Below are 12,312 nucleotides of genomic sequence, written 5' to 3' on the forward strand. Positions count from 1 at the left end.
GACTTTCCTTGAAGCCAAAGACAGGGTGGCCTCCATTCTGCATCCAGTTTGGCTTCAGCACCAACTGTTGGACACAATATTGTGCCACATTTTAAGGCAGGGGAGTGGTTTAGGGAGCACGGAGTTGGCTGTGTGCCATGCATAGCTCGGTCTCCAATGTAGGAAGAATCCCCTGATTCTGCCTGGAGTGCTGATTCGTTCTATGCCAATTAAAGACAAAGGTATAGCTTAACTTTGTTCTGAGCTAGGCTTCACAAAATCACGAAGCTGACTCCTTGTTTTGGCAAAACCCCTTTTTATTAAGCTAATGCAAATTCCTCTCATTCACATCCAGCAAAGTCCCGACAAGCAGTCTTTCAAGGGTGAATTTACAACCACAGACCTTATCAGGCTTGGAGAACTGCCAGACTGATATCTTCCAAATGCAATGCTGTACAAGAAAATAATTGGCAAGGAGTCTCTGAGAGTCATGAACAAATATTCACACTAATTAATCCAACTAATTGTCTCCTGCAAACTCCACTCCCCTTTCACTCTTTATTCCCTTTGGGAGAGGCCATTCACCATCCACCCGTGCCTTTACTCCAGAGTCAGCCCTTGTTCCTTAACTGTTCCCTTCTCCTGGCAGCTGTGCGCATGTGCACATCAGGAACAGGCTCCAGCTGTTCTTCTGCCCCACTGATCTCCGACTCTGAAGGTAGATGATAACTGTCAGACAGTCCTGGCCCCAGCTCTGCCTCCGACACAGAGCCCTCATCAGAGTCTTCCACAGACTCAAGGACTGCCTATGTTTCTCCCCAACCTCCTCACTGTTTGAGTCTGCTGGCCTTTGGTGCGCCACAACAATCTTGGTGTTGTGGGAAGTGGAATTAAAGGCCAACCTAAACCAGAGGGTGGAGGAAATATTTAGACTCACTGTGACAGCATCATTTCACAATTAACTGCTGATTCGGGGCAAACTATAGTGCTAAATGACAATGAGAAAGGAGTGGAGAAATTAGAGAAAGGAATGGACAAACAGCTCAGAAAGCGGCCACTGAGCCTTTTATGCTTCCACAATATAACCCCCAGAACTCCTGATCAGAAAAAAAAGGCAACCGTTGTAGACTGCTGTGAATCATTGCTCTTAAATTAGTGCACTCTGGACTTATGTGGGGTCTTTCAAAACCAGCCACAGGATCTCTTGAACAATTTAACTTTATTTTGAACTGCATGACATTTTAGCCAAAGTAGCAGTGAATTCTCCAGGGAGACATTCGGGGATCTAAGATGGTTATCAAGAAATCCTGTATATCACAGGATCCTTGCAGTGAACACAGAGTAGTCTTTTTACATCGTTATCCTGGCTGTTCTGTCTCAGAAGACAGAGAAGGAAAGAACGAGTAAATCAATAAAAGGAAGAAAGAGTGGTCAAAACTCTCAATGCACTGTACAATTGATATGTGCCAAGACATTTTGGTGAGGTAAAGGTAAAGATTTCCCTTGCACGTATGTGCTAGTCATTCCCGACTCTAGGGGGCAGTGTTCATCTCTGTTTCAAAGCCGAAGAGCCAGCGCTGTAAGAAGACGTCTCCATGGTGATGTGGCTGGCATGACTAAACGCCGAAGGCACATGGAATACTGTTACCTTCCCACCAAAAGATTGTTCCTATTTTCTGCTTGCATTTTTTATGTGCCTTCGAACTGCTAGGTTGGCACAAGCTGGGACAAGTAATGGGAGCTCACTCCATTACGCGGTGCTAGGGATTCGAACCACCGAACTGCCAACCTTTCTGATCAATAAGCTCAGCGTCTTAGCCACTGAGCCACCGCGTCCCTAGACATTTTGGTACCTTCCTCAAAAGTGCTCAAAGTAGGAGGAAGCAAAGCATACTTTCCATATGAACTGCATTCCCCTAACCCAGGGGTGTCCAAACTTGGGAACTTTAAGACTTGTGGACTTCAACTCCCAGAATTCCCCAGCCAGCCATGCTGGCTGGGGAATTCTGGGAGTTGAAGTCCACAAGTCTTAAAGTTCCCAAGTTTGGACACCCCTGCAACCAGCATGGCTATAATGAAAAATACTGGATTCCTGTGATCAATGGAAGGTAACTGGTTGACTTGTCTGGCTTGGAAGTTCATCAAAGATTTCTCGACTTGTTACAAGGCTTTTTGCTTTGAGCTGGTAACGAGAGTGGGAATTGAATTCAGAGATAGCTTTTGATAGCTTTTCTTTTTAGCTTCCTTTAATTGCTTTCCCCTCTGAAGGAAAAGAACTGACTGGCAGTGACTAAGTACAGTTCTTTTCTCAGATTTATCCAAAATTGCAAAGAATTAAATCCAAGACATTGCATCTGCAAAGAAAAAGCTACAGCCTTTTTCTAAAATCCCATGAACGTTATAGTCTTACCTGTCCACAAATATGGAAAAATAGCATGCTTCCTCTTCCTCTTGTTCACCTTCACATGGCTTCCCTCCACTTTGGGGGGAGGGATTGTTACAGGTACGGCTTCTCCGCCTCTTATGGGAAACATCACAGGGACTCCATGAACCCCAGCAATTCCAATTGCCATCAACCGCAACTGGAATACAAGAAAAGGATTCCCCAAACATCTGGATTAAGAGTCTTCTCATAGTACCTAGGGAATTGGTGGTCCAAAAGCAAGATTTGGTTTGGAAATCTCCCATTAGGCATATCCCTAGAGCAGTGATGGCGAACACTTTCAGCACTGAGTGCCAAGAAGGGAGCCTGCCTACACCCACATCTGGAATGTGACCTGGAAGAAAATGCACTTCCGGATTCCAGCAGGTGCATGCACGCCAGCCAGCTAGACTTCCGGTTACTGGCATGCATGCACACACGACGATCAGCTGGCCAGCACGCATGCTTGTGCCGGAAAACAGAAGACCAAGCTCTTCCAGTTTTTGGCACTGTCGAATGCACGAAGGCCAGCTGATTGTCATGTGTGCATGCGTGCCAAAAATCCGGAATAGGAATGAGTGACACTGCACATGCTAGGCACCATGACTCCGTGTATCACTTTGGGCACACGTGACATAGGTTCTCCATAATGGCACTAGAGTAAAAATGCAGATGGTTTTCTGCAAAACGAGGTAGAGAAATAGAGGAAGAGACAGCGCGCATTAGATGAAGTAGTCCATTAGCCTAACAAAATGACTTGGGAACAGTCTCATTCATCCCATAGCTAATTCTGACTTTCAATGCTGTAACTTTAAAGTCAGAGGTCAAAGTATAATCGTGCATATAACTGCTACAAAGGATATCAGAAACCCCTGCTTTGTATGTTTTTTCTTCTTTTTGTATTTTTCTTCCCCTTTTCAGTTCTCTCTTCACTTGCTTGCTTTTTCTCTTCTTCACTTTATAATGCAAAAAAACCCCAATATAATTTCTATTATTTTGTATTAGGTTTTATCTTTTTAAAAGCTTTAATAAAAAATTACATTATTAAAAATACAGCTTTAGAAAATGACTTGTCGGACCAATATATTTGCTGGAAAACATGGAATTGTATCCGAGACGGGCCAGGTCCTCTGAAAATCCTCTCAGCCCTATTTAGCTGTTGGCTAACATGGATTAGCCAGGGGGCCTTGAAAACTCCATGGGTACAAACTACTCTTTGACAGGAAGGAGTTTGTTAGACCGTGGGTAAGTGCGCCAGTCAGAAAACTCTGTTGGTCCAAGGCAAACACAAATTATCTCATGGGGATGGATTGATGGAAACAGACAGTTGCAAATCTTCATTCTTAGATCATTCACCCATAGCCCACTTCTACCTGCTGCTTTGTTCATTCTTAGATCATTCACCCATAGCCCACTTCTACCTGCTGCTTTGTTCAGTTACATTGGCTTAACTTCCCTTGCATTTCCCAGCATGTTGAATGTCTTGTTATCTGTGCTCTGTTTTCCAATGCTTTCGCTTGTCTCGATGTTAGCCACAGCCCTTGTAGTGCATTTGCCCAGGGGCTAAAATAGGCAAGTTGTGATGTTTCAAGCAAAGCCCTTTGAAGGGGCTTCAAGAGCAACATTCCTCCCAGCATCTAAGGAACAAAGCAAAGTACCTCCCCTACACGGAGCAGAAGACACCACTGAGAGAGACGCAAAGCACTTTGATGAAGCGAATTGTATCATCACTGCACTGAAGCCACCAACTGGGCTACCTCAGATAAGGCAAAACATAAATAAGTTGCTAACATCTGCTCTCTGGATTCATGAAAGTTTTCTTCCCTGCAAAAGAGGTTTCACTTTTTCTATCTCATTTTCACACAGGCTTAGAATTCTTCTCTATGTCCCATTTTTTGTGACCTTTCCTGAAAGGTAAAGGGGGATGCCATCTTTCCTACTGTGTTTCCCCCCAAATAAGACCGGGTCTTATTTTCTTTTGGCCCCCCAAATAACCACTAGGGCTTATTTTCGGTGGGATGTTTTTTCCTCCCATGTACGGGGTTCTATTTGCTTGCAGACGGAATGGAGCAGAAGGTCAAGCAATGTGCTGATGCCATGACCACAAGGCGAGGTAGGGGTGGAGCTGCCCCATGCACCCTGGACCAGCTTACCTCAGGGTTCCCACAGCCAGGCCATTCATACCCTGACACCTGCCTCATCTCACAGCCGCTGCACCAGCATGCCACTTAGCCTCCTGCTCCGTTGCAGCTGTGAGCAAGCAAAAGAAATGGGCTGGCGACTACGTGGGCTCCTAGTGCTCATGGCTAGTGGTACTGCTGCCATGAGGCAGGTGTAAGGGGCAAGGATGGCTTGGCAGCAGTGGGCCCTGAGGTAAGTCGGTGCATGGGGCAGCTCTACACCCATCTTACCTCATGGCTGCAGCACCGTGAGCAACAAGATGGAAAGGGTGGCCGGGTGGCCAGGCTCTAAGGTAAGGCTTATTTGGGAAGTAGGGCTTATATTAGGGGCACACATAAAACATGGTAGGGCTTATTTTCAGGATAGGTCTTATTTTCAGGAAACCAGGGGGTGTGTTTGGAGTAGGAACATCCAGTGGAGTTGCATTCTCTGGAAAGATTTAAAAAAATCAAGAGGGCAGTGATCAGGGTATAAGTATGAGGCACAGTATGAGATCAAAGCTTAAGTCACAATCTTGATTCTTTTAGCACTGCTCTTACTAGATTTTCTATATTTACTAAATTTCCCACCATCTCCTAGAATTGGGAATGACTAGCACATATGTGCGAGGGGAACCTTTACCTTTATAGTTTGTGTGGATGGGGATATTCCATTATAAGGCAGTTGTCCTTCCTCTTTTAAGAGGAAGGAAGAAAGGAAGGAAAAAAAGAAGGAAAGAAGGAAGGAAGGAAAGAAAGAAAGAAGGAAGGAAGGAAGGAGGGAAGGAAAGAAAGAAGGAAGGAAAGAAAGAAGGAAGGAAGGAAAGAAAGAAAGAAAGAAAGAAAGAAAGAAAGAAAGAAAGAAAGAAAGATGATATATAGTTGAAGAAAGGGGGATTTAACTACTTAATGCAAGGGAGGAAAATGCACACTCTAAAGCAGCTTAATGTTTGCCAAATTGTTCATTCCCTGTTGAAGAAAAGGAGAGTTTGTTCTCTTTAGCTTGCTTAAAAGAAAATAGTTCCGGCCTATTTATTCCTAATTATCTCCACTCGGTTTCATCCTTGCTAACTTACCTAGGGGCTAATATATGAGCAGGAGGAATTCTAAGGAAGGGGAGAGGGGGAAACAGGTTTGCAAAAAGTTGAAGCAGCCTGGAGACACATTTCATGCCGAAATCTAGAAGGTTAAGAAAGCTGTAGGTAATGAAATAGTTGCATTCTTACTCTATTAACTCACATACCTGAATGATAATCTGGTGTCCGTATTTCACAGTTATCGCCATAAGTCCCAGCCCGGCACACACACAAGCATTCTGTTCCAGACAGCACTACCTTGCCATTGTTGGGGCATGGAGCACATTGGCATGGGTCAAACTGTGCTGCATACTCAGAAAGAGCTCTTCTGAGATTGCTACGCTTAGTTGCTGCACAGGGGATGTTCTTCACCAGCTCCAGAATGGAAGTCAGCTAATAAACAGAAGAGGGGGACATCAATAGAGCCATAAAACTCTACCACAGTTTTAATCTGCAAGCATCTGTTCACAGGCAAAGTCTAAACAATTCAAGGGGATTTGCAAGAAGGAAAGGGACTCTTGCATGATGACATCACTTGAGTCAGACCTCATCATCATGCAAATACCTAAATGGGGCATGTGTGCCACGACTTCCCTTTCACTTTAATCAATCCTATGCAGTTGAGGCCCTTTCCTTACTCTGGATTTGCAATTCCAGCCACCAGAGATTTACTTACTTTATACTTAATATCAAAATGAGTCTCAGAGCCCGATGCTCTTTAGGCTAGTGTTTCTCAATCTTGGCAACTTGAAGATGTGTGGACTTCAACTCCTAGAATTGCCCAGTCAATGATTAACGCCTCTTCTAGCCTGGACCTTGAAACACAATCCAGTTGATGGTGAAGACAGTTAACTGGCATTCCTCTTGCCAAGGCTAAAGATTTTGTTGACTATTTGGTAAAAGGAAAAAAAACCAGTGTGGGCTGCTGCCAGTTCGGATTGGTTTGGGTGAACCGGTAGCTGGCCCTGCCACCTGCCCCTGCCCTATCCTGTCCTTCTTTCTGGCACAGCTGATTTGCGTAGCCCAGCTGATTTCTGCACCTCCACTATTCTACTTACAGGAGCTGCCTTAGGAAGTAAGCAGCTAAGCTTCAAATTGCTGTATTTTGAACGCTGTGTGCAAGCGCATTAGGCATGCACACATAGCATGTGTACACACCAGGGGTGGGTTCCAGCAGTCACTACTGCTGGTTTGCTCAAGGGTGCTTCACACCCGCACGTGCTTGATGCGTGCTGCGCGCCCATACACAGTACAATAAAAATTGTTCTGCACATGCGCAGAAGCAAAAAACAAGATGGTGGCATCTATGGCGCTGCCCAGAGAACCAGTTTGGGGGCGTGGCAGGCCTGGGTCGCTGCTGGTTCTAGTGACCCAGGCTGCCAAACTAGTACTGGTTCAGCCGAACTGGCCCGAAGTGGTAGGAACCCACCACTGGTACGCAAGAAAAGTGCACGATCACCGAACTAGTTGTTAAACTGGTTGCAGCCCACCCCTGGAAGCAACCATATTTGACTATAATTGACACATGACATAGTTGAATAGGCTGGGTGGCCATTCTGGACGTTTTAGTCCAATATGTCTATAACAAGTGTCAAATTGTTGCCACCTGGGATAGGCCCAGTGGTGGGATCTGGATCCCGTTTCAACCGGTACGTGGAAACACCGAAGACTTAAAAGACCGGTAAGGAGCTCGGGTGGGCGGGTGGGCCCTCTGGAGCACCGTACCAGAACGGTGTCCGGTGCTCCAGGCAGACTCCGGTACACCTGTACTGGGGCGTACAGCCTGCAACCCACCACTGGATAGGCCACAAATCAGCTTTGTACAATTGGCCTTTGTGCAGGAAATAGGAGTATCAGTGTCTGAAAATAAGCCTGCTACTACTTGAAATGAAAGAAAAATTTGAGTTGAACCATTTGTTTACGCCACGAATACCATTTTTAAATTTTTTTTAAAGAAACCCTATCATCCTACAGATAATTAGAAATGCATAAGATGTGTCCTTGGCACACCCTCCAACAATATTATGTCCAGCAGGCACATAAGTTACAAGATACATTACTTCCAAATGTATTGTGGCTCTATTAGATATTCAAATTAAAAGATTTGTCAGAAATAACTTCCTGGTTCAATGTCTAATGCTGACATTTCCAAAGAATACATTTGCATGTCCTGCTTTCTGAGATTATATTATATCACAGAAGTTGGCAAGCTTTTTAAGTTCTGGGGATTCCCCACCTTGCAATCTCCTGCAATGTTGGCTAATTATTTAACCTCATGAGGTCAGGTTTGTCTTGATTTCTAAAGCATGGTATTTGTGTCCTTTATTTAAATGGTGAATGAACTTAATGGGGAGGGGAACAATAAATGCCCTAGCTGTTGACCCACGTCAGAGCACAAAACCACCTAGCTATCAAAGGTTGCAATGCAATGAATCTATTTACATTTTCCCTCCTCTGTGTTTCTCTTCGTTTCCCTGACAGCAATTGCAGTCAAAGAAATGTAATTCTGTATCTACTGACAGTGAGGAAAGGCTAGAAGCTTTAAATCTCTCATTGGTTCCGTTTTGTAAAACTTTATGGAAATTGATGCCTGAAATTCCTTGTTCTCCTATTGGCTTCAATTTCTTCTTTTCTATTATATCTATAAAACAGCAGGTCTGTGACCAGGGAACTGCATTTCCCCCCCAAACCTTTTAAAGGAACTAGAAATCTATAGTCATTTTCCTAGATTTTTTGTCTTCAGAGCAGTGGTGGGTTTCAAATTTTTTAGAACCTCTTCTGTAAGTGTGGCCTGTTTTGTGGGAGTGGCTTGCCAGCCATGTGACTGGGTGGGAGTGGCTTGCCAGCCATTGTAAAATGTGGTGAAACTCACTTAACAATCCTCTTGCTTAGCAACCAAAATGTTGGCTCAGAAACTCTGGCATTTGAAGCACGCAAGTCTTCAAGGAGCCCACCACTGCTTCAGAGCTAGGAACCAACCACTATGATCTCAGACAGAAGTGCTAATGAACGTGAGGAAAAACCACAGCTGCTGGAAATGCAGAAATGTGTAGAACCGTGATGACAAACCTATGGCACATGTGCTGAGGTGGGCATGCATCACCAGCTGTCCTTCTGGTTTCCGGCATTGGCATGTGCACTGGCCAGCTGATCTTCGTGCGTGTCAGAGCACCGGAAATCTGAAGACCAGCTCTCCAGCACTCATGCGCAAGGTGGAACCCGAAAGAGCAGCTGGCCGCCACATGCATGCGCACCAGCCAACTGCTCTCTTCCGGGTTCTGATGCTCCGGTGTGTGTGAGCACGCATGCGCGCCACTCCAGTTTTGGCAGTCGGTGCTGAAAAGGTTGACCATCACTGGTCTAGAAGAAAAAACTGTGAGGTCTCCAAAACAGCCCAAATAATGTTGAACATGCTCAAGGACTATATAATGCTCCTTGGCTGTTCTGGTAGGGGGGTGGATGCGGAAATGCCATGGGAGGTCTTGAATGGCAAAACTCTACCAGGCTGTTCATTGCAGTTATGACCAGGCGCTTAGCACCTACTTGACCAACCAAACCGAAAAAGAGGATTTATAATCCAGTTTTGAGGATGCAACAGTCAGGCCTTTCCAAAATCATATGACTGAACTTTGGGCACTCAGAAAGATGGCAGCCTTTATGGCCATTTGCAGTGTCCCAGAGTCACATGACTGTGTTGTATAACAATTTTGCTGAAAATTGTGCCCATTGCAAACCATCACTTAGCTTAATGGCAGTGGTATTCACTTAACGACTGCTGCATACAAGCAGGTTTATTTTCAGACACTGCCAATCCTGTTTCCTGCACAAAGGCCAATGGTACAAAGCTGGTTTGGGGCTGACCCTTTTGTTACCATCAAGACATATGGTCATAATGGGCAGACTCCATTCTGGTCTGGTCTATGTCAATAGCACTAGCACTTAGACTTATATACCGCTTCACAGTGCTTTACAGCCCTCTCTAAGCGGTTTACAGAGTCGGCCTATTGCCCTCAACAATCTGGGTCCTCATTTTACCCACCTCGGAAGGATGGAAGGCTGAGTCAACCTTCAGCTGGTGAGATTCGATCTGCCAAATTGCAGACAGCCGGCAGTCTGCAGAAATTGCCTGCAGTACTGCACTCTAATCACTGTACCCCTGTGGCTCCTACAAGGACTACCTACATTGTTATTGCAGTTTGATTAGTAATATCTCATTTTGTATTCCTGATATTCACAGGTGGCTAACAAATGCTTTTCATGTTGCCACTTTTCTTAGAAGATTCAAGGCTTCCATTCATAAACAAATGGAAGGCCACTCTGAGAGACAGCTGTGGTTATAATGCAGTACTGCAGGCTAATTCACTGCTCACTCCAGGAGTTCGATTCTGACCGGATCAAGGTTAACTCAGCCTTCCATCCTTCCCAGGTTGGTAAAATGCGGACCCAGACTGTTGGGGGAAATATGCTGATTCTGTAAATCGCTTAGAGAGGGTTGCAAAGCACTGTAAAGCGGGATATAAGTATAAGTGCTATTGCTGCCTAGTTTGGGTAATGAAACATCTGTAAGAAAACAACCAAGCTCAGAGAGCAGCAAGGACCCCCTCATTTCAACCCTGAGCTACAAAGATTCTCCTTTATCGCTACCTCAAAGTCAATCACAGTTGGATTGTCCTTCATCGATTCCAGCCAATCGGTAAAGACGGTGTCCTCAGGAAAAGCTCCTTTCCTTTCCCAGGCAAGAGCTGCAGCAAACTGGGATCTTCCACCTTTGGTGAAGGATATGGACTTCTCTGAGGATTGCAGAAATGAACCTGGGAGACAGAATTAACGCCTATGATTGTAGCAGCAACATAAGCAAGTAATTTTGTAGCAACCACCAGAAGTCGAAACAGAAAATATTTTGTCAAAGCCACTTTTAGAAACCAGGAAGAATTAAAGTAAAGCATCTTCACCTAACTTTGTCCTTTGGTGCATTTTTTGAGTGGATTTATTCATTGGTGCACCATAAAAGGCAGGATGTATTACGCCATCTATGTGCCAAAATATAACAAAGGGACCTTATATTTAATTTTACATATTATCACAGCGGCTAGAATAGCATTTGGGCAGAGGTGGAAAAATAAAACGATACCAAATGAGGATGAAATAATACAAAAAATTCTAGAATGCACTGAGATGGACAAGGTAACCAAGGAAATTAAGGAAAGGAAGAAACGGAGTATTACTTAGCAAGGGGAAAATGCAGTAGTGGGATACAACCGGTATGCCCTAGTATAGGTGTACCAGTGCCTGCTGAGAGCACCAGGTACTGTTCCAGTATGGTGCTCTGGAGAGCCCACTCCTTACCCATATTTGAGCCGATTGGGGCTTACGAGCACGGATCGTATGGCTCCTGCACCACACTCCGCCAAGCATCTACAGCCTCGTGGACCATCGCGGGCGGTAAGTATGCATGCATGCACTGCACGCCTGCTGCACGTGTGCATGTGGTGGACGCCTGGCCCCATTGCACCGTACCAGTTGCAATGGGATCAAGAACCCATCCCTGGAAAAATGGTATAGGTGGTTGGAGGATAGAAACAAAATAGTAATGCCAGTTCAAGAAAAATAAGAGTTACAAAGCTAAAAGAACTGTCATACTAGAATAATAATAATAATAAACTTTGTTTGATGTAAATAGCCAAATACAGATTGATAAGTGAAAGAAAAGGAAATAAGAGGGTTAAAAATGTGGAAATTGAGTAGAAATGTATTGAGAGGTAAAATAGTGTATGTAAAGATACACCCATTGATAATTGCTAAAAGAAGGAACATGAAGTTCCGGTGTGATGTATAAATGTAGGGTATGTCTTTGTTATTGTGTATATGTGGATTTTTTTAAAAAATAAAAAATATATTTTGTCAAAGCCACTCTTGGAAACCAAGAAGAATCAAAGAAAATCGTCTTCACCTAACTATGTCCTTTGTGCATTTTTTGAGTGGATTTATCCCTTAAAGGCATCAAAAAAAGCAGGATATATTATGCCATCAAGCTTCCTCGACAGCCACACCAACACCTTGAAACAACAGCTGTGGCCTCACTAAGAACTATTAATAAAGTGCTGTATGTATTCAATACCCTCCTTTGCAGAGTTTAACAGATGGCCCCCAAATAAACATCCTTCCCCCCCTTTTCACAAGATGTTTCTAGCCCTCAAACATTTTGAATGCATCTGGTCGAATTTCCGAAAAGAGGAGCAGAGTATGAGCACTAGAAGCTGTGGGGCGAGTTTCTATCTTTAGGAAATCTCATGTTATAGACTCCCAATGGAATTCATTAAAATTTACATAATGTTTGCAGATCCTGGAATAGAGCTTTTTCATTTTACATTACAAATGGGCCCATTTCTGGTCTCCAGGAAGCCTCTGGAGCCCGAGGGAGTCGTTTTTGCCCCCCTGGAGGCTTGAGGAAAACCTCCGCAGCCCAGGGAGGGCAAAAAACAGGCCTCCGGGGAGCCTACGAAGCCCGGAGGAGGCCATTTTTGCCCTCCCGGAGGCTCAACAAAAATCTCTGGAGCCCAGGGAGGAGAAAAATGGGGCTTTTGGAAGTTCCAGAAGGCTGGAAACGGGCTTGTTTCTGGGCTCCAGGGAGCCTCCAAAGCCTGGGGAGACCGTTTTCACCCTCCCGGAGGCTCAG

General features: G+C 44.6%; 1 protein-coding gene across 1 annotated transcript in view; it reads right to left on the reverse strand.

Moving 5' to 3' along the window:
• Positions 1–12,312, reverse strand: part of LOC309386091 (complement component C6-like) — a 64,552-nt gene that overhangs the window by 15,840 nt on the left and 36,400 nt on the right. Inside the window, exons 10-12 of the mRNA XM_081941096.1 lie at positions 10,281–10,447; positions 5,804–6,029; positions 2,390–2,561 (exon numbers count right to left, since the gene is read on the reverse strand). Coding sequence (XP_081797222.1) covers positions 2,390–2,561; positions 5,804–6,029; positions 10,281–10,447 — 565 coding nt within the window. The remainder of the gene's footprint in view (positions 1–2,389; positions 2,562–5,803; positions 6,030–10,280; positions 10,448–12,312) is intronic.

The sequence above is a fragment of the Natrix helvetica genome, assembly GCF_964273705.1.
Source record: "Natrix helvetica genome assembly, chromosome: 2".
Taxonomy (NCBI): Eukaryota; Metazoa; Chordata; class Lepidosauria; order Squamata; family Natricidae; genus Natrix; species Natrix helvetica.